This window comes from Desmodus rotundus, chromosome 9, assembly GCF_022682495.2.
Source record: "Desmodus rotundus isolate HL8 chromosome 9, HLdesRot8A.1, whole genome shotgun sequence".
Taxonomy (NCBI): Eukaryota; Metazoa; Chordata; class Mammalia; order Chiroptera; family Phyllostomidae; genus Desmodus; species Desmodus rotundus.
Genome location: NC_071395.1, coordinates 61,590,244 through 61,612,613, shown reverse-complemented (window position 1 = coordinate 61,612,613; position 22,370 = coordinate 61,590,244). Strand labels below are relative to the sequence as shown.

Here is a 22,370-nt window from a genome sequence, read left to right as displayed (position 1 = left end):
TGTTACGGTGGTTTGTTACAGAACTACAAGTCTAATCAGGGTTCTGACCGGGGAGGCACTACACGCTGGCACCCAAAGCTCTCGCTCTGAAGTGAAACGTGCCGCCCCACCTGTGTTTCCATGGCCAAATGAAGTCATGTAGTCATGCCTACACTCAAAGGGCATGGGAGGGAGAGAGATGGAATAATTATCAACAGCCCCACGACTCCCACAATAAAATCTGTCTTGAAAGATTGTTGCAGGGACAATGCCATTCATGTGCTGTATCGACACCCTTGCACCTACAAGTAAGAGAAAATATGTGAATTTAATAAAAGCTTAGAGAGTAAAGGGAATTTGTTAGTGCATATTTTTTGGCTAAAAATTCTGCAGGCAGGGTTGCTTCGGTATCTAGTGATTGATGGATGAGGCTGGTCTGTTTCTGTCTTCTCTGTTCTGTGTTTTGAGATATTAGATTCACCCTAACCCTCACTCCCCTCAGGGCCCCAAGGTGGCTGCCAGAAACCCTTAGGGATGAAGCTCCCTTCTTCAACTCAGCAGGGAAGAAAGTTCCCAGGAGTCCTGAGCTTACCCCAGATTGGATCAGCCTAAGTCCCACACTGAAGGTGGCCGGAGAGGGGTGTAATGGGATGTGCTGGAGGGTGGCTTCCCTCAGCCACTTGCTCAGCCCTCCACCTGGGTGTGCTCCCTCCAACCACATGGATCTTCCAAGAGAAGGCAGAGTGTGTGGAAAGTGTTTACACCACTATCTGACATTGCCCGCCCCCCCCACCAAATGATCTAATATTCCTCTTTCAAGTCTCTACACATGGTGAAGATATTTCAGTGATGAATCTAAAAAACTACTAGATCTGAAAATGGTTTACAAATGGAAAGAGTTGGACAAATGTAGGGGACCATTACTACTGTTATGGACAAGCAATACTCAACTGAGACACACCAGTATTCTCCTTCCTATATCCTAGCCAATCTGGCATTTTTTGCTTTTCCAGAAATACACCAAGTTTGTTTGGGTCTTCTAATCTTTGCATATAACATTTGTTCCTCTTTCTCTGGATTTCAATGCCCCAGACCTCTTTTTAAGAGGCTCTTTCTCATCTTTTAGTTCTCAGAAGCATTTTCTGACCTTCCTAAACCCTATCACAATGTTTCATTTTCTTCATTACAGGTATTACCATCTGAAATTATTGTATTTGTTTGTTTGTTTACTGTCTTACTCAGCAAACCAGACTTTCATATCAGCAAGTACTTGCTGTCTTGTTCACAAACACTCTACATTCCCAGCATCTGGCACAGGGCTTGAAACATGTTAGACACAAAGTAAATGTGTGTTTAAAGAATGAAATAACAGATAATTAAAGTAGCATCTCCACCCACTGCTGTGCTTTGCTATAAAGCAGGGGTGTCCAACCTTTTGGCGTCTATCCGCCACACTGGAAGAAGAGTTATCTTGGGCTACACATTAAATACATTGCAACACATAATCATGCACACAAAAAAATCTCAAAACGTTTTAAGTAAATTTACAATATTGTGTTAGGCTACATTCCTAGTCATCCTGGGCCACATGTGGCCCACGGGCTTCGGGTCGGACACCCCTGTAAAGTGTGTCTTAAGTAATTGCTAGATTTTACAAATGACTAGCTTTTAAAAAATACAAATTAGAATATATTCAAGGTTATCCTTGTAATCATATATATTTCAGTTATTTCATTCTTGAGAGGAAGAAAGATGGAATGGTGCTTAGCTGTTGTGAAATGAATGTGATTTTTGTCCTGGCTCCTCTGTGCTACAGTCCAGTCTTTCTCACTCTTCTGTGTGCATCAGAAAGATTGCAGGGACTGTTAAACTCAGATTGCAGAGCACCACCCTCAGCACCCTCAGTTTCTGATGCACTAAGTTTAGAGTGGAGTCCATAGATTGCATTTCTAAGAACTTCCGAGATAATGCTGATGCTGCTGGTTGGGGAAACCACACTTTGAGCACAGCTGCCACAATCTAAATAGGCAATAAATTTTAAAGTATCAGTAGTATACTGATACTACTACTTGTGTCTATTTTAAATTATTGCAATGTTTTACTTCTCTGCCACATATTTGGTTTTCATTAAAATCCATGCAAATCCATGGAAACGGGTGCTGTAAGTCAAGATCTCTGTCTGGTATGTTGTAAGAGATCAAAGATTGAGAACCAAATGCTGACATAGGACATTCAGGGGCAGTTTCATCTTAGAGTACATGTTCAGGCCATTCATCTAATTTATTTCCATTTCTACTTTCAAGGTACAATTATAACTATTCTCTTTCTTTCTTTTTAAAAATATTTTATTTATTTTTAGAGAGGGGAAGGGAGAAGGAAGGGAGAAAGGGAAACATCAATATGTGGTGGCCTCTCGAGCGCCCCCTACTGGGGACGTGGCCCACAACCAGGCACGTGCCCTGACTGGGAATCAAACTCTTTGGGAAGCAACTCTTTGGTTATCAGACTGGTGCTCAACCCACTGAGCCACACCAGCCAGGGTTTTTATTATATTTCATGTTGACTACTGTAATAGATTCCTAAATGGTTCTCTGAGGTTATCTATGTGAAGTCAGACACATAGAGTGTGTGGAACCTTTTCTAAAAGCAAATCCAATCATCCCACTTGCTTGCATAAAACTCAGTGGCTTTCCAAACTTCTTGGGGAAGTGTCCCTTATCTTTAACACAGCTTACTTGATGTGAACCCTGTTTACCTTGCAGCTCCATCTCATACCACTCCCCTCCGACCACCTCCTTTCAGTTCCTCAATCTCGATGGCATGCTTCCTCCCAACACAGAGTTTTAGCACATACTGTCTTCACACTTAGGATAATTTCTTCCGCTCTTACCTTATTAACTTCTACTCTTTCTTCAGAGCTCAGTTTGTGGCATTTCTTCAAGAATGCCTTCCCTCTTGTTCCTGGGCAAGGTCCATTTCCTCTGCTGCATGATTTTATAAAAGCTTGTTTCACTCCTTCAGAGCACTACCCCCTTTTCTCTAGGGTCTTTATTTGTGTATTATCTATCGACAGGGACAAAGGGCCATGACTGCTTAGCACAGCACATTGTAGATGCTCAATAAATATATGTTGGGTGAAATTTTAAAATGCATGTTTATTTACTCAGTCCTTTTTATGCACCAAATCATGGGTGTGGACCTGAGAAAGATTACCTACTAAGAAGGGCTCCTGTGGATAAATGGGCTAAAATTTAAAAACAGATCCTGGCAGTCATTTCTACATGGTGGCTTCACTTGCAAACTGCACTTCACAGGGAAGCCTGCAGTAAGCTGTCTGCCTGGCCCTAAACTGAAATGCCTGCCTGCACTCTGTTTCCTGCCAGTTGAGCCAGCCCTTACAAAGGAATTCCCCAGAATGCTATTTCAACCAATAGAACTGAGGCTTTCCTCATCCAAACAGAACTATATCTGCCCCGCCCCCATCAACCAATCAGAACAACTCCATCCTGACCAATCAGGACAGTGACTTTTGGACCAATCAAACTGTGAGGATTTGGAGTCCAGGTTTGCATGAGGACGAACCAATCAGGAACCAGGAGCAGGAACTTCTGTTTATGTAAGTCAGCTCTGAGACCAGTAGGTAGTTTCCCTTTCCATGAAGACTGAGGGCCTGTGGTTGTTGGTTATACTTTTTCTTTCCACTGAAGGCTGAGGGCTATTTTCTTTGGTGGGAGGTGAAACACAGAAGATGGAACACTAAAGATGTCTCAGGAGAGTCGAGCTGTCTAGCGGGAGAGGGACCCGGCCCCAGGCTGTTTTCACAGCCATGCTGTATCACAATTGAGATAATTGCACTGAATGAAGTTTCCTTTTTCACTGAACCCCCAAAGGGGGACTCCTTTGGTGTTGAATTGGTGCCAGCAACCTTTGATTGATACCTGCTGAGCCTTAGCATGGTGCAGAGGCATGTAAGACAGGTGCTTGATGTCAGGGAATTCCATGTCAATTAAAGGCAATGGGTGTGGTACAGATTATGGAGACAAGTGTCTGCAGAGAGAAGTGGATATATGAGAACAACAAAGTGCTTTAGGAGGAAGGCTGAGGAAAGATCAAATCCACGTGGGGAAATCAGTTCAGTCAACATACATTTTGAATGAAAACATAGTTGTAAAAGTGTTTTTAGGTGGTTGAGGTCATTGTAAGAATTTTGCTGGTGGGGAAAACCAGACGGATTGTCAAATAACTTGCCCAAAGTTATGTAGCTACTAAGCGGTGGGAAAGTGATGTGAACGCAGGTTGCTTGCCTGGCTCCAGTGTGTATGTTCTACTACATCGCAGGAAAGGATTCATGTCAGTGGCCGTTAAGCGGGATCTGAATGATTTGGCCCGGTAAAAAACGGACGGCCATTTCTAGCAAAATCCGGAAAGTATGTGCCAGATCATGAGTTCAGGTTCTCCCTTTGCCCACCGTCCCCATTAAATAGAGGGAGGGACTTCCCAGGTGCACGAAATGAAAGAAGGAAAAGAAAGCTAACTTCCGGCTATGGCGAGCTGCAGAACTGTTTCCAAGGGAACAATAACTGGTTCCCTGGTGGGTGAGATCTCGCGGTGCTTGACCAGCGGAAGTGACGTTACCGCTCGTGAGGCCTCTGTGGATCGCCGGCGCCCCACCTCCCAGAGCGGACACTTTTTCCCGCGCGAGCTGGCTCCGGTACTCGGGTCGCTCAGGGGAAACATGGCCTCTGCCCTGGAGCAATTCGTGAACAGTGTCCGGCAGCTATCAGCTCAAGGTGAGGCCCTGGGCCGGCCCTCCGGGCCGCGGGGACGGGCCTGTCTCCCCAGCGCCAGTGGGAGCGGCGGGACCGCGCTGGCAGTGCCGAGCGTGGTCTCCGGGGCCGGGTTCGCTGCGGCGCTTAGGCCAAGGAGGGATCAGGCATGCCGGGCGCGGCAGAGTTGGAGCGGCCCCCTCGCGCTCTCAGGCTCCGTGGCCCCTCCCGCCAAGCCGTGCGCTCGGCAAAGCAGCCGCCGCCTCTCCCGAGGGCCCTCCGGGCCCCTCCTACCCGCCCTCCGGCCCCAAGGGCCCCTGTGCTCCGGCGCCTCGCTTGACATTTGGGGGGCGGTGACTTCCGTCGAACGCCTTCGCGAGCGCCCGTGGTCCCGTGGGCTCCCCTTGCCCGCAGTGATTGGTGCCCTGGCCACCGGTTCCCGCAGCGCCTCCGTACCAGGCGGCGGGCAGCAGGCGTCAGGCGAACCTTTTCTGGGCTCCTTGGCACAGAGACTGCGCTTGGCGGCCCCTCGGCTGCTGTCCGCGCCTAGTTTAGTCCTGCAGGACGTGCAGGAGCCTTCGCTCGTTGGACGCCGTTTCTAGGGGTGCGATGTTGACCATTATTATTTTGCCCTTAATTTTCATGTAGTTTGGTTCATTCATCTTATGACTCAATAGATCTCTGGACTCACAATTAAAGTCATTAGCTGATCGCTGTGAAGTCCCCTTTATCCATCTTATTTCTTCAGCTGTAAAATAAAAAGTCCATGCTTCGAGGAGCTGCTAGGATTGAATGAGACAAACCGTGTAAAAGCTCTGGAACAGTGTCTACCATAGGCAGTGCGATAAGTACAGTTAGGAATTGTCAACGGCCATTAATTATGAGTTCTAGGAGCTGCGTGACCTTGGACAGTCACCGTCAGTCTCCATTTTTCCCCACCTCACTACTGTTGTGAGGCTTAAGGATCTAGTTAGGAAGACCTGCCTAATGAAATACTGCTGCCTCATTTCCCTTATTTTTGATAGGTTAGGTTCACGGGTAAGGGATAGACTTTCACTCCGTATGAGTGAAGAAGATGCTCATTTATTCATTTGTGACACAAACAGTTTCTGTTTTCTGGGATGTAGTATGCTTAGAAGATTTGGGTTGGAATCCTGTCTCAGTCACTTCATGGGCAAGCCACTTAATTTCCTAGGGCCAGTTTTCTCATTTACAAAATGGAACTAGGCCTGTTGAGCATCAGGAGGGATCACTTGCTTGAAAGCTCTGTGTACATGGCCTGTGCCAGATACCGCTTTAGGAACAGTCTGCCAGGTGGAGATAAATATACTTTCACTGCCCTCGGTTTCTGCACCTCACCTTCACAACATAGTACATGTTTGTGAGTGTTTTCTCCATTCTTGTTCAGAATTTATAAACATGGACCTTCCATGAAGGGAACATCATAATTTCCTGCCTTCCCTGATTAGAGGAAATTTCACTGGCCTTGGCCCGGCAGTAGTTAATTTTAGGATTTCATGGTGACTCGGCTTTTAAGTCAGCTCAGCATTGATTATTTACTTGGGGAGAAAAATATTGGACCGAAATGCTTGTTTCTGGGTGTTTCAAATCATTGTAAACGTATTTAGAGTAGTGGGTTTAAAGAGGGGAGCATTTAACTGGAAGATGCTGCATATTTCATACCTACCGGTGAGATCTTTATAAAATGATAGTGAGTTGCTATTTCCCAGTTCAACTTGTATTATTGTCTTGAAAAATAATGTCTAATATGATCATGGATTTTTTTATTCTTGTTTTGCGATGCATGTGATAATGAAACATTTCCTTTATGTTTGGTAAAAGTTATCAAATTTATAAATATTCCAGAAGTCCCAAATTAAATTATTAAAGTTCCTAGCCACAATCACTTGGATTTTAAGCATTATATTACTTAAATGGTTTTTAATAAGGAAAAAGCACCCAGCTGCCAAATAGAAATAGTTGGTATGAGTAGTTTGAAGTTGAAAGTGTAAAAGAGACTATTGGAGGAGGAAGTTTAAGAGATCGATGCCCAAGGGCTTGTATATACCTCCCACCCCTACCAGAAGCACAGCTAGTGGGATATGAGAGTACAGAGTGTGGTCATAGTGTTTATTATTAGAATAACCGATTAAAATTGGTAAGTCTACTTCAAAGTACCAATTTAGGCCTAAATAGATTCTATACTTTAGCTGTCATGGCATTGTGGTATCAGGGAAAGAAGAATGGATCCCAGGAGACTCTACTTGTTGATTGATGGGCTGCTGAGTAAGCCATGTATTGTGAAGCAGGAGACATGAGACTCTCCACCTGAGTTTTTGTGGACTTACCTAATCACCGCATTCCAGGTGGTGGAAAGATGACACAGAAAGGACAGATATACAACCAAGTTAGCCATGAGAAGAGGAGGTAGGTAAAGGTCCAGGGAAGACCTAGGCAGACTATTGAGCAAATTGAACGAGTCAGTGGAGGATGTGGGGGAGGAGCACAGGCATAGAAGCATAAAGGTGAGAGGATATGGAATGCTGATTGGATTTTGAGCTTGATGTGACCAAAGAGGAGGTGCGTGGAGGCAAGTAGCAGGATGAGGCTGGGGTGGCAAGGCACAGGAACCAGTTACTGGGCTGAGACATGTGGACTTCTTTTTATTTCTTCTCCCTCCCCCCTCCCCCCTCCCCCCTCCCCCCTCCCCCCTCCCCCCCTCCCCCCCTCCCCCCTCCCCCCTCCCCCCTCCCCCCTCCCCCCTCCCCCCTCCCCCCTCCCCCTTCCCCTCCTTCTCCTCCTTCTCCTCCTTCTCCTTCCCCTCCCCATCCTCCTCCTCCTCCTCCTCCTCCTCCTCCTTCTCCCCCTCCTCCCCTTCCTCCTCATCCGTCCTCTCCTTTCTCCTCCTCCTTCTTCATTTGAAAGAGAGAGAGAAACATTGATTCGTTGTTCCACTTACTTATGCATTCATTGGTTGCTTCTTGTATGTGCCTTGACCAGAGATTGGACCCACAACCTTGGCGTATTGGGATGATGCCCTAACCACCTGAGCTACCCGGCCAGGGCGCATTTGGACTTCTTAAAGCCATTGGAGTAATTTGATTGAATTTTGCATTTTAGAAGGATCACACAGGTACTGATATGGAGTATGGGTTGGAGGAAAGAGTGGACTGAGAAAATTTGTGATGTAGTTAAGATAAGAAATGATAAGGATGTGAACTAAGGAAGGGCAGAAAGAAAGGAATGGAGCTGAGAGACTTAGGAAGTAAAATTAAATCTTTGGTGACATTCTGGACAGAGAGGGAGCTGAGAGTGGTAGTGATAGCGTGTGCATAGTTCTGGCTTGGGGGACCAGAAAAGGGAATAGAGGAAAAGGAGAAACTTTCAGAGGCCAGAGGGATATGGGAGACTGAGTTTTGAGACTGGGTGGGGTCATTTCAGTTCTTGCCCTTCTTGGTCCTCATCTGAAATGAAGGAGATAGAAGAAATCATCTTTAGGTATTTCTTGCTCTGAGGTATGAAATCTGGTTATACTTCCTTTAGCTTGGTTAATGCTATAACTGAATGACATAGTGTTATTCCTGTTTTCCAGGGCAAATGACTCAGCTTTGTGAACTGATCAACAAGAGTGGGGAACTCCTTGCAAAGAACTTATCCCATCTGGACACTGTGCTTGGGGCTCTGGATGTACAAGAGCACTCCTTGGGCGTCCTTGCTGTTTTGTAAGGGGCATCTTCTTATATAGTTTCATGCTGTCTGAAACTGAACACTTTGTGACTTAATTCTTTTGGTGTAGGAAGTAAGCCATGTATAAACAACATTGAACTCTTTTGCACAACTAAAGTCATGTCGTAGTATTACGTTTTAGTCATTCCAGCTAATCATTGCTTATTAGGTTTTGTTGTTTTATCATTTTAAACTTGTTTGTATTTATACAAATTTTGAAATTTATTTTAAAAAACAAGTAGCCATCTCAATTATGGGCACTGGAGTTTGTATTTTTGTGAATACTTTTTATATAGTCCATCAGATTGTCCACATTTTCTAACTTGAATATAAAATAGAGAAGCCCTGACTGGTGTGGCTTAGTTGGTTGTGCATCGTCCCACAGAGCGAAGGGTCACTGGTCAGGACACATGCCTTGGTTGTGGGTTCAATCCCTGGTGGCAGCGCATATGAGCTCCTTCCCTTCCCCTGTCTAAAAATAAATAAAAAATAGGGAAGAGTGACAAAACAGGACATGGTGTAATATATTGAGTGAGATTACCAGTGATCAGTAGCAGCATTGCTTTGAATTCTCTTCTAACAAGTTTACGCTGTTTGAGACCAAATTAAATAGACCTTATTTCAGTTGGGGTTCCTTATAACTCTGTGTGCCTGGCAGTAGAACTTATTTCTCTTGGTATTTTAATATTAAAATTAGGGTGTTACGGTTTCATGAGAGTTGCAATAATATAAATAAACTGAGAAGTCGTAGAGTGAGGGTCAGACTTTACTTGCACTGGGATCCCAGAGACAAAGGTAGAGGTCAAGAATACAGTTTAGAGAAGAAACTTTGTCAGAATGAAAGGGTGGCAGGGGTGTCCAACCTACGGTCCGTGGGCCACATGCAGCCCAGCTGTGAATGCAGCCCAGTATGTAAATTTACTTAAAATATTATGAGATGTTTTTTGTGATTACCTGTCACAGTGTATTTAACCTGTGGCCCAAGACAACTCTTCTTTATCCATTGTGGTGCAAAGATGCCAAAATGTTGGACACCCCTGGAGCTTTGCTCTGCAGTACTGTAGCCACTAGCTATACAAGGCTATTTAAATGTAAATTAGTTTTAAAGAGTTAAAAATTCAGTTTCTCAATTGTACTGGCCACATTGCAGATACTCCGGAGCTCCTGTGTTAGGGCAGATGGAGAACATTTCTGCCATTGCAGAAAGTTCTGTTGGATGGTGCAGGCTGGTAACTCTTTCTACTGCCTGTGTTTACTGATTAAAAGAACAGATAGCATGTATGTTTTAAACACATAAATTCACATGTACAAACGGGTGGGCAGAAGCAGTTTTACAGTTGTGAGTACACGAAAACACAGTTTATCCTTGTGTTTATTTATTTTTGTATTATTTATGTATTACTTATTTTTGTATTATTATTACTAACCTACTTTTGTCCAATCCTATGTATATATCAAGTGAGATATATACATTACATTCATGAAAGCATTTTGAATCTATAAGGTGTTTACCATTGTATATCAGGAAAAGGAAACCTAGAAAGAACCCTGAACTTATTTCCGAGTACCCTGGATTTGAATTATGTTCTTCCGGTATGAGGCATGTGGCCCTTTGCTGCGTATTTTTCTTTATAAAATGGAAATCACAATGCCTTATGGGCTTATTGTGAAGCCCGAATGAGATTGTTTCAGACATGTTTGACAACTGGAAAGTGCAGTGATAGGTGTATGGCGACACTTAGTCGAATATCACTATGTAGCTGGAAGTACAAATTGAAAGATGTAGAAGAAATTGTGATTAGGCAAAAATACCCATTTCATTTCTTTTTTAAAATTAGTTTCAACGGTTTTATTTATTTTAGAAAAGAGCTTTAAATTCACTTGTAAGTAATGCCTGAGTGGTGGCAGCTTGCATGGTTTCTCTCCCCAAACCTGTCTTTAACCCCCTCTCAGAGCATTCATCATGGACAGTTGAAAGGAAGCATCTGCCAAATGACTCAGGATGGATCATAAGAGGCCTCTCTCTTCTCAGCACCTCTCATTCTTCCTGTCCTGTTCATCAGATTGTTTTTTCTCCCGGATGGACCACAGCATCGCCAGAGTCCTGTACAGCAGCATTTTTAACTTGACTAACTGCTGCAGTATCCTGCTATGTGGTCTGGAGCTTTATTTAGTGCCTTGTTCCGGTCAGCCTATTGTCTTAAGAGCAGGAAAAGCAACACTAGCTTTTATGAGTTAAATAGTCCTGACCACATTGGAGCTCAAAATAAAAATATTTTTAAAAATTTTTGCTTAAAAGTTTATACTCAGTTCCTTCACAAATATTAGGATGACCTGATACTTGGCCTTATTTAAGGGAATTTTCTTTTTTGAAAGCTGTTCCTTTTTAAGCATATTTTTCTTAACTTCTTTTTGTGTCTGTGTTGTGATTATTCGGAAAGCCAGGCCAGGAGAATCTCAGAGACTGTTTCTTAATTTTTTTAAATACTGTGACTCGTTGTTGGATGGACTCCTGGCCTTGGTTGCTTCTATGTTTTCACCCTGTGAAATATCATGATAAATTGATTCTTTCTCTTTATTCTAGATTTGTGAAGTTTTCTATGCCCAGTGTTCCTGACTTCGAAACGTTATTCTCACAGGTTCAGCTTTTTATCAGTACTTGTAATGGGGAGCACATTCGATATGCAACAGACACTTGTAAGCTTACTCACATTTTGTTATTTTCCATTGAATGTATTTTGTCTGTCTTGCCATTTATATTTTTAATATTTTGTTATTGTATCTAGTTGCTGGGCTTTGCCATCAGCTAACAAATGCCCTTATGGAAAGAAAACAGGTGAGTGATGTTATCCAAGTATTTATAGTTCTATTGTAATATCTGCCAAATACAATGAACTAATTTGTTATGGTTTCAGGTTAGTACCAAGCATCCTAACACTTAGGTATATGTGGTCACTTCAGAGTACTCACCCCCTTCGCTGTAAGGACAGCTAGTCCCCGCTGCGGGTGAGGACTGGGGACAGGGAAGAGGAGTGCCTCAGGGAGGCTGCTGCTGGTGCTGTGACTGTGCCTGGAACTACCGTTCTGGTGTCCTTCACGTTGTAATATGCTGGGGTTTGTTTTAAAACTTTTTAAACTTTTAATTATGGCATAAATTTAGCTTTACAAAGAGTTGAAAGAATAATATAAATAATTCCCATATACCCTTCACCTAGATTCTCCAGATAATTAACATTTTACCACACTTGCTTATCCTTTTCTCTTTCTCTTTTTTTTTTCCTGAGCTATTGGAAAGTAAATTGCAGACATGATGCCCCTTATCCTAAATACTTCAATGAGTATTTCCTAAAAAATAGGACATTCTCTTACATATACAAAGTTCAACATCAGGAGATGAATGTTGATATAATCCTTTAACAATCCACTGACCTTATTCAGATTTTGCCAGTTGTGTTGGTAATTTTTTTGTAACAAAAAAAAAATCTCAGTTTATGGGTCACAACTTTTGTTTCCTTTAATCTGGAACAGTTTTTTGGTCTTTAATCTTTGTGATATTAACATGTTATAGTTTGGGTGTTTCTTTTTGATTTGAAATTGAACTTTTAAGACTAGTGGTTGGAAGGAGACTGAAAACCAAAAGAACTGGTTGGTATTTTATAAGAATACTGAATAAATTATGGTTTGAAAGAGATGGTTAAAAAAAGTCAAAAAATCTTTACTGAAAAAACCATGTAGTTATTCAGCTATTTTATTTATTTACTTTTTGAACTACATTTTATTGATTATGCTATTACAGTTGTCCCAATTTTTCTTCATTTGCCCTCTCGCCCAGCACCCCTGCTCCCTCAGGCAGTCCCCACACCTTTGTTCATGTCATGGGTCATTTGTATAAGTTCTTTGGCTACTCCATTTCCTGTGCTGTACTTTACATCCAAGTTATTCAGCTGTTTTAGAGTTGCATCTCCTGTCCAGAAACTGTACGTCACTTGACGTTTGGTTCTTGTTATTAATAATCAGGGCAAGAAATGGTCCATTTACAACTTGTGGTATCTGTTTCAATAGTAATGTATTGTCAGGGAAGAGACGATATTGTTGGAGAACATTTGCAGATGATACCTAGACTGTCCTGAGGGAAAATGCCAGCCCCCTTAAACACAATTAAGTTTACTGAGCATCGGATCAGATAGCATCTGTTGTAAATGATTTGGAAATTTTTTTGTTTGTTTAGATGTAAATATAATAAACTGTTGGGAAAGTAATACTGCTTTTGATTATCTTCATTGTAAAAAATCCTTTTTTTTAAAATTGAGAATTCTTTTTAATTGATTTGAGAGAGAGAGAGAGACAGACAGACATTGATTTGTTGTACCACTTATTGATGCATTGATTGGTTGATTTTTGTATGCGTCCCGACTGACCAGGGATCAGGGTCAACCTTAGCCTATCGGGATGCTGCTCTAACAAACTGAGCTACCTGGCCAGGGCAAAAAGCTTTGTGATTTAGACAGTGGTGCTGAATTACTCTAAATGTCACAAGAAATGGCTTAAGAAAACATTTTCTGACTGAATTGGGACAGTCCTGAAAGAGTATGGAAACCTCATGTTGTTATTTAAAGGAACCTATCAATTAGTGTTATTTTTTATTTGTAAGTGACAACATAAGATCCAATGTGCTGCCATCTTTGAGAACTTATCTGAAAGAGATGTCATTTCTGACAGCCCCTGCGAGGCATTGGCATCCTTAAGCAAGCCATAGACAAGATGCAGATGAATACAAACCAGCTGACCTCAATACATGCCGACCTCTGCCAGGTGAGCAGCCAGCGAGTGGTAGACTGAGTCAGAGGTGGGAGGTTGGATGTGGGTTTGCTTGACATCAGATTAGATAAATGAGGGTAATTTGGTGGAGATTGACAGGTCCTAGTAGTTATAATATACAAGTACATCTGTTCTGTGATAAGGAAATTTTCAGCAGCTCCTGGATACAAACTGTGCTCTCCCAGTCAGCTTGTGATGTGAGTAGAACAGAGTTATTGATGCTGTGACATTTAAAATATCCCAAGTTATTTTCTTTTTGAGGAATATTGGAATCAGAGAATAGACATATATAACTTTTTACACCTTAAAATGTTACTGATTTTATTGTACATGATTCAAAATCAGACAGGCAGAAGGTGGGTATCTAATGAAGTCTCCCTGCTGCCCTGCCTCATCGCCACATCTCAAAGGAGACCCGTGTCAGCAGTTTCTCGTTTTTCCTTCCAAAGATAGTTTGTGGATATATAAGCAAATATGTCTATATTTTCTTCCCTTATACAAATAGTAATAATCTATATGAACTTTTATATACCTTGCTTTTTTTCTAACGTATCTTGAAGATGATTCCATATCAGTGCTTTACAGCTGCTGAGTATTCCATAATATGGGTTTGACCACTTCCTATAGGGCATTTGGATTGTATCCTCAAAGAATAACAAGATATGTGGATGATTTCAAACACATGTTCTGGTTTCAAGGAAGATGTGCCTTTTTCCTTTTTTCTTTATTTTTCATTCTTTTAAAAACTTTGTGATTGAAGTATAAAATATATAAAGTGCTCTGATAGTAAGTGTACAGCTCAGAGAGTTTACACCTATGTTACCATCACCCACATATTGAATGTTGCCATGTGCTTGCTTTTTTCTTTTTTTAAGAGAAAAACATCAATTTGTCATTCCATTTATCTATGCACTAGTTGGTTGATTCTAGTACGTGCCTTGACTGAGGATTGAACCTGCAACCTTGATGTGTCAGGACAACGCTCCAACGGGCTGAGCTACCCAGCCAGGGCTCTGCTTGCTTTTTTGAGTTATACTATTCCCTACACTTACCTAAAGGATTTAGAAATTGAAAAGGTATAATCAAAGAAAAAACTTCCATTTTTAATCACACCATGTTGATCTATTTATAGTCCACTAGTTCAGCAAAGAGAAAAAGGACTCACATGTTTGTGCGTCTGTAAACAGAATGGGTGCTAGGTAAATTAAGTGTTAGAAGAAATGCTCATTTATTCGGAATGCTTAAGAGAAGAACAGAGTAGGATGTTGACATGTAGATCATTTTAATCAACAAATTAAATGTAAAAAAATGAAACAAAATATTTTCTGGAACTTTCTGGAATCTATGAATTTGCTCCTGCCAAAGCTTGCCAGAGTACAATTAAAATGACGATTTAATGCATTTTTTTTATAGCTTTGTTTGCTGGCAAAATGCTTTAAGCCTGCCCTTCCATATCTTGATGTGGACATGATGGATATTTGTAAAGAAAATGGCGCCTATGATGCAAAGCACTTTTTATGTTACTATTATTATGGAGGGATGATCTATACTGGGCTGAAGAACTTTGAAAGAGCACTCTACTTTTACGAACAGGTAATCTTATCTCTCTTAATGCCCCTAAGGTTGCTTTGAACTTTTGTGATCAAAATCTTGTGCAACTGGAGCTGATTGGAGTCCAGGCCTCTGAGTTTCAGGTGCAGGTCCTTTCAAAGACTATTTCTCTGTGGCCATGTGAATGGTGGTAGTCTGGTCCTGAAGTTGAAGGGCAGGAGCAGTGGAGGGAGGAGCACTATGACTGGGATCTAACCTGGGCTTTGCCACTTGTACCCTAATTCGAGTTAAGTTCTGTACATCTCTTGACCTTTATGGCTTCCTTTGCATTTAGGGAAGAGATTCAACTGTTAAGTTTTATTTTAATAAGTAAAGCACTTATGGTTCAATCAAATTCAAAGGATATTAAGTAGTACACAGTGAAAAACCCCTTCCACCATCGTCTGTGTCTGTGTAATGGCCTCTGGTCTATGTAATAGGACATATTACATAATTTGATACAATATTCTGAAGGTTTACTTAGAGTTTGAAAATGAGATCTACAACACGGGTGGGGCAAAAGTAGGTTTGCTGTTGTGAGTACACAAAACACAGTTGATCTATTATTTATTAATTACTATATTTTCTTTTTTTTTTAAGTTTTTAAGTCTATTGTATTGATTATGCTATTACAGTTGTCCCATTCTTTTTTCTGTCCTTTGTCCCCCTCCTCCTGGCACCTCCCTTCCCTCCAGCATTCCCCCCTTAGTTCATGTCCATGGGTGTTACATGTAAGTTCTTTGGCTTCTCCATTTCCCATACTATTCTTACGCTCCCCCTGTCTATTTTGTACCTACTATTTATGCTTCTTGTTCCGTGTACCTTTTCTCCCATTATCCTCCTACCCCCTCCCTATTGATAACCCTCCATGTGATCTCCATTTCTGTGATTCTGTTCTTGTTCTAGTTTTTTACTTAGTTTTTGTTTTTGTTTTTAGGTTCAGTTGTTGATAGTTGTGAGTTTGTTGTCATTTTACTGTTCATAGTTTTGATTTTCTTCTTTTTCTTAGATAAGTCCCTTTAACATTTCATATAATAAGTGCTTGGTGATGATGAACTCCTTTAAGTTTACCTTATCTGGGAAGTACTTTATCTGCCTTTCCATTCTAAGTGATAACTTTGCTGGATAGAGTAATCTTGGATGTAGGTCCTTGCCTTTCATGACTTGGAATACTTCTTTCCAGCCCCTTCTTGCCTGCAAGGTTTCTTTTAAGAAATTAGCTGATAGCCTTGTGGGAACTCCTTTGTAGGTAACTGTCTCCTTTTCTATTGCTGCTTTTAAGATTCTCTTTTCTTTAATCTTGGATAATGTAATTATGATGTGCCTTGGTGTGTTCCTCTTTGGGTCCAACTTCTTTGGGACGCTCTGAGCTTCCGGGAATTGTATGTCTATTTCCTTCACCAGATCAGGGAAGTTTCTTTCATTATTTGTTCAAATAAGTTTTCAATTTCTTGGTCTTCCTCTTCTCCTTCTGGCATCCCTATGATTCAGGTGTTGGAATGTTTAAAGTTGTCACAGAGGTTCCTAAGCCTCTCCTCATTTTTTTGAATTCTTGTTTCTTCATTCTGTTCCAGTTGGGTGTTTATTTCTTCCTTTTGTTCCAAATCATTGATTTGAGACCTGGTTCCCTTCCCTTCGCCACTGGTTCCCTGTATATTTTTCTTTATTTCACTTTGTGTAGCCTTCATTTCTTCCTTCATTTTGCAGCCATACTCGTTCATTTTTATGAGCATCCTGATTACCAGTGTTTAGAACTCTGCATCTGATAGGTTGGCTCTCTCCTCATCATTTGCTTCTTTTAGTGGAGTTTTTTTTTTTCCCCCAAAATTTTATTTATTTACTTTTAGAGAGAGGGGGAGAAACATCCATGTACAAGAGATACATCAACTGGTTGCCTTTCATACACCCCCAACTGGGAAACTGGCCACAACCCAGGAGTGTACACTGATTGGGAACCTGCAACCTTTCGTTTCACAGGCCAGCTTGATTCACTGAGCCACACCAGCCAGGGCTTTTTGTGGAGTTTTGATGTGTTCTTTCATTTGGGCCATATTTCTTTGTCTCGGCACACCTATTTTGTTGTAAGGGTCGGAGCTTTAGCTGTTGGCCAGGGTGCAGCAACCCACTTTGCTGTGCTTTGGCGCTGTATGTGGGGGAGGGGCCCAAGAGGCAATAATGCTGCTTGACTGGCTCTCTCCCGGCTTTGAAGAGACTGGCAGTTTCTCCTGCCACCACAACCCCCACAGGTTTTTACAGCCAGTGGTTCTGGCTTTATTTCCCTGTGCTGGAACCCTGGGTTGCAGAGTCTGTCTCCCTCCACAGTTGTTCCTCCCAGTTCATCCGCATGCAAATGTGGGACTGCCCTCTCTGCCAGCCGCCCTGGTCCGGTGTCCTCTCCTCCCTGGCTTCCTGTCTCCTTCTACTGGTCTGGATGAATATTTCTTAACTCCTTGGTTGTCCGACTTTCTTACAGTTTGATTTTCTGGCAGTTCCGGTTATTTTTTGTTTTTAAATCGGTTGTTTCTTTGTTTTGGTAGTGCGAGGAAGCAAAGCATATCTACCTATGCCTCCATCTTGGCCAGACTTTATTAATTTTCACACGAGCAACTATAAACCGACTTTTACACTACCTGTACTGGCTAGTACTAGCGTTTTAAGATAAATTTGTTGGAAGTTAATTTGTTATTATTTTAGTCGTAGCCTATGTTAAAGTAATAAAGGATATTTCAAACCTTCAGTTTGAAACCTTACAGTTTAGTGTAAATGCTAACACATGAATAACACAGACGTACATCTGTGACTGAGCATTGCCTCAGTGAATGGAGGTTGACAAGTACTACCAAGAGAATCTCGAGAAAGGTGAATCTCGAGAAAATCTTCACCAGAAGGTGCTGGTGTCATTAAAGGATGTGTGTAGTTGGGCAAAATCTTCAAGAGTACACAGTCAGTAATCTGAGTTCTTCAGGCAGCGATAAACACACGCTTCATAGCCACTGAGTGCGTTATCATTGTGCGGGCCACTGTAATAACTGATCAGCACACCGAGGCAGGAAATGTACAACGTACGTAGAAAAATATTTCTATCACGCATAGTTGAACTATTAAAAACATTTTTTATATTTATAGATGGAAGCCTTTTACCTCAAATATACTTAGTCCCTGACTTTCCCCTAATGACAAGCATTGTCTAGTGTTAGTCTCCGTCATGCCATTGTCTTTTAATGATATGTGTGCAAAGACTATACTTTCAGGGATCATTTGTATAGTTTGTTAATGATATGCATGCAATTGTAGATGGTATATTGATATTTCACCTTAATTTCAGAAGGTGAAACATGTTTTTTACTGCTTCAAAAAAGTTCTCAAAGAAGGGCATACTTGGTGAAAAAAATTCAGTACAGCATTGTATAAAGCCAAAGGTGAAAGAAACATCTTAATCTTCTCATATCACACAGCCTAGTTAGTTTACTATCTCGATGGGCGGAACTGTCAGTTGACTCTGTTAAGTCACTGTGAAAGCAGTGCTGCAGCAGGGACCCTTCTGTGTTAATGGGACTGTGTCTGTAGAGGCATCTCAAAGAGGTGCAGTCAGTGCTCGGTGGTTTCGGCTTTGATATGAAGTATTGGGCTGAGTGGATATGATGGTTTTCAGTTCTTCTTAACCTTCATAAATCCAAGTGAAGGAAAGTGAAAAGGCAGCCACAAAACGGAAAAACATTTACAGATCGTATTTTTGATAAGAGACTTTTATCCAGGATATACAAAGAGCTGTTACAACTCAACAATAAAAACCCCTAATATTTAAAACGAGCAATGGATTTGAATAGATATGTCTCCACAGAAAATACACAAATGGCCAGTAAGCACATGAAAAGATACTCATCATCATTAGTCATCAAGGAAATGCAAATCAAAACTACTATGACACACCAGTCCACACTCACTAGGAGGGCTAAGATTAAAAAGAGATGGCTGGTACTAGTAAGTGTTAATGAGGATGTGGAGAATGTGGAACCCTCATAATTGCCAGTGGGATTATAAAATAGTGTGGTCACTTTGCAAAAGAGTTGGGAGTTCTTCAAAATGTTAAACATAGAGCTACCATGTAACCCAGCAGTTCCACTCCTAGGAATAAATACCCAAGAGAAATAAAGACAAATGTCCACACATAGTGGCCAAAGACTGAGACAACCCAAATGGCCATCAACTGAGGACTGAGTAAAATATGGTACAGCCATACAATGAAATATTATCCACCCATGAGATGGAATAAGGTACTGAAGCTGTAACACAGATGAACCTACAAAACATGTTAAGTGAAAGAAGTCAGTCACAAATGACCATGTACTTACGATGCCGTTTACATGAAATGTCCAGAATGGGCAGATCCATAGAGACATAAAGTAGAGTAACAGTTGCTTGGGACTGAGGGGAGGAGGGAATGGGGAGTGATGCTGATGGGTGTGGGTTTCTTTTGTTAGGGGGATGGCAAGGTTCCAAAATAAGATAGTGGTGATAGTTGCACAGCTCTGAATATACCAACACCACTGAATTGTATACATTAAAAGGGAGAATTTTATGGTATGTGAATTGTATCTCAGTAAAGATATTTAAAAACAGGACATTTAATGTAAGTAATTTTTAAAATTAAAGCAGTACATGCAGTTGATGGTTCCTCCCTGCTATGGTGTGCTAACTTCACGTGAAACCTTCTTCTCTTGTTCAGGCTATAACTACCCCTGCCATGGCGGTCAGTCATATCATGTTGGAATCATATAAAAAGTATATTCTAGTTTCTTTGATATTACTTGGAAAAGTACAACAGCTACCAAAATATACATCTCAAATTGTGGGTAGATTCATTAAGGTGAGTTTTTAAAATAAAACTGATTTCTTAAGTCCACAAGGAAAATGGAATGATACATAGTTCTGTAAATTTATGTTGTCTTATTATTAGCTCTCCCAGCAGCTTCAAATTACCTGGCATTTGTTAAATGTCTGCTAGGAGCAGCAGTTCTGGCAGAATCTCTGCTTCACTCCAGTTCATACACCTTCCGATCACCTAATAGGGACAGACTGTTTCTCTGGAATATGTTTTCAGAGTTTTTCTCTGGGTAATTATAGCTTAGGTATTTAATCTCCAATAAGGCTTGATTTTTTTTAAAACTTACTATAATGTAGTGAAAATACTGAAAAAGCATTGCTGATGTTGTCAAACTCTCTATTTGCCCAAGTGTTGGAAAATCTTACGATAGCTCCCATATGAACATACAGTTTTGTGCACTGGACTTTTGTTTTTGCCGAGAACCCAGCTTTGGGACCACATTAAAAAAATAAATTAACTTTTTTAAAAATATTTTGAAATATACATGAGACATGCTCATGGTTTTAAAAACTTTGAAAATTCAAAAGATTATGAGGTCACAATCATTTCAATAATAATTTTATCCTGTTTGTCCCTGCACAAAACTGAGATTTTAGGGTATCAATTTGAAAATCTACCTGATGAGAGTATTTTTTTAAAAAATATTTTTATATATATTTATTGATTCCAGAGAGGGAGGGAGAGAAAGACTGATGTAAGAGAAACATCGATTGGTTGCCTCTCACACGCATCCCAACTGGGGATCGAACCTGTAACCTAAGTTCGTGCCCCAACCAGGAATCGAGCCCACCACCTTTTAGTGTACCAGACGACCCTCCAGCCAACTGAGCTACACTGGCTGGGCCTGATGAAATTTTTATGTTGTCTTGTTGGACAAAGTCAAATGGGCTCCTTCACCTAAGAGCCCTGTTGTGGTTCTCAGGTCTCTAGGCTGCCTGGTGACAAACCAGGGGATGGGCAGAAGGCCGTTAACATCCCATGGAGGACTGAGAGGCAGGCCAGGTTCAGGGCAGCCATTCTCAGATCACTTTGGAGAACACTCATGGTTCCTTTAGGGTTCCCTGTTTTAGAAGGAATGCTTTTATAAAATGGCATAATTCATAAATGTGAGTAGTTTATTTATGATGATAATCATAAACGGTGAAAAGAGCACAGACTTCAAGAATAGAAATACAGGTTTGAATCCAATTTATGCCTGTGCTCATGACTACTCCCCATTCTTTTGGACCGCTGTCCCAATTTCTTAATGTTTTTAAAGATTTACTTATTTTTAGAGAGGGGAAAGGAGGGAGAAAGGTAGGGAGAGAAACATCAATGTGTGGTTGTCTTGAGCGCCCCCAAATGGGGACCTGGCCCGCAAACCAGGCATGTGCCCTGGTTGGGAATCAGATGAACCGGTGACCCTTTGGTTTGCTGGCCAGCGCTCAATCCACTGAGCCACACCAGACAGGCTAACATTTAAAATACAGGATAGTGTGTATAAAATAAAATGTCTAGAGCAGCTCAGGCTCTTTTAGGCCCGCAGCCACCATTAGTCCTCTTGTTCCTGTCTTCCTTCCTTAACGAAAGGAGCAGATTGTCCCATGGCACCTGGGGAGGTGTATGTGTGTGTAGGAGTGCAAGAGAGAGTTGAGAAGGGTGGAAATTCTGCCTTCTTTCCAATAGGAGAAAAGAACAAACCAAAACAAGCCACTGATAGGAAAAAGCAAAGCTGTGCATGCCTTTACCAAATGCAGCACACTGTCACCTGCTGTGCAGTTATCTGTTCTGTACCACAGAGTTTTTTTCAACAGTAAATTATGTCATAGTGAATTTCTGTCCTTGGTCTTAAAAAGTAGGCATCTGGAGCCCTGGCTGGGTGGCTCAGTTGGTGGAAGCATTGTCCCAATAAACCAAGGTTGTAAGTTCAATCCCTGGTCAGGGCACATATAAGAATAAACAAATGAATACATAAATAAATGGAACAACAGATGGATGTTTCTCTCCCTCTCTCTCTCTCTCTCTCTAAAAAATCAAAAAAAACACCTGGCATTTGTTGGGTAAGTTATAGTTTGTTAGGTGACAAAGATATTGAATGTACTTGCTCAAAATATAGCACCGTGTTTTCTTTTGCTTCCTATACAAATTTTACTCCTGTAACGTTTTAATTTGATTTCTTCCCCCCTTCAAACCTTTAGCCACTTAGCAATGCCTACCATGAGTTAGCACAAGTTTATTCAACCAATAATCCCTCAGAACTCCGCAACCTGGTGAATAAGCACAGCGAAACTTTTACTCGTGATAACAACATGGGACTGGTGAAGCAATGCCTGTCCTCTCTCTACAAGAAGAATATTCAAAGGCTAACCAAGGTGAGGAAGTGCTGCCCTCAGGTGCCGTCTCCTGACTCCCGGGACTCCCCCTTCTCTTTTCCTTCCCAGTGGTGAAGAAACAGACAGTGATGAAGTACAGCAGGGTTTCTAAGCCGGAGCTCTCGCAACCAATGTCTTAAGAGTTTGATTTATACCTTTTGGTCTTTTTAGGGCTAGAGCAGGGTTTTTAAGAGGAACAGGTGAAGAGGAAGACAGGTAGGAGAAAGGTAGCCCGAGGGAGGCTAACAGTTCCGT

The 22,370-nt window shown here is 41.4% G+C and overlaps 1 protein-coding gene across 3 annotated transcripts in view; it reads left to right on the top strand.

Annotated features, from left to right (window-relative positions):
* Positions 1 to 4,603: 4,603 nt before the first annotated feature.
* COPS3 (COP9 signalosome subunit 3) overlaps positions 4,604 to 22,370 on the top strand; it is a 28,386-nt gene continuing 10,619 nt past the window's right edge. Inside the window, exons 1-9 of one of the 3 annotated variants that reach the window (XM_024564863.3) lie at positions 4,630 to 4,769; positions 7,746 to 7,878; positions 8,338 to 8,467; positions 11,056 to 11,168; positions 11,258 to 11,307; positions 13,191 to 13,283; positions 14,703 to 14,882; positions 19,606 to 19,746; positions 21,942 to 22,115. In XM_024564863.3, coding sequence (XP_024420631.1) covers positions 8,343 to 8,467; positions 11,056 to 11,168; positions 11,258 to 11,307; positions 13,191 to 13,283; positions 14,703 to 14,882; positions 19,606 to 19,746; positions 21,942 to 22,115 — 876 coding nt within the window. In that variant the 5' untranslated portion in view covers positions 4,630 to 4,769; positions 7,746 to 7,878; positions 8,338 to 8,342. Of the gene's footprint in view, positions 4,770 to 7,745; positions 7,879 to 8,337; positions 8,468 to 11,055; positions 11,169 to 11,257; positions 11,308 to 13,122; positions 13,284 to 14,702; positions 14,883 to 19,605; positions 19,747 to 21,941; positions 22,116 to 22,370 lie in introns of those variants that run through there. The other 2 variants (XM_024564862.4, XM_045199154.3) reach the window with 2 other exon arrangements.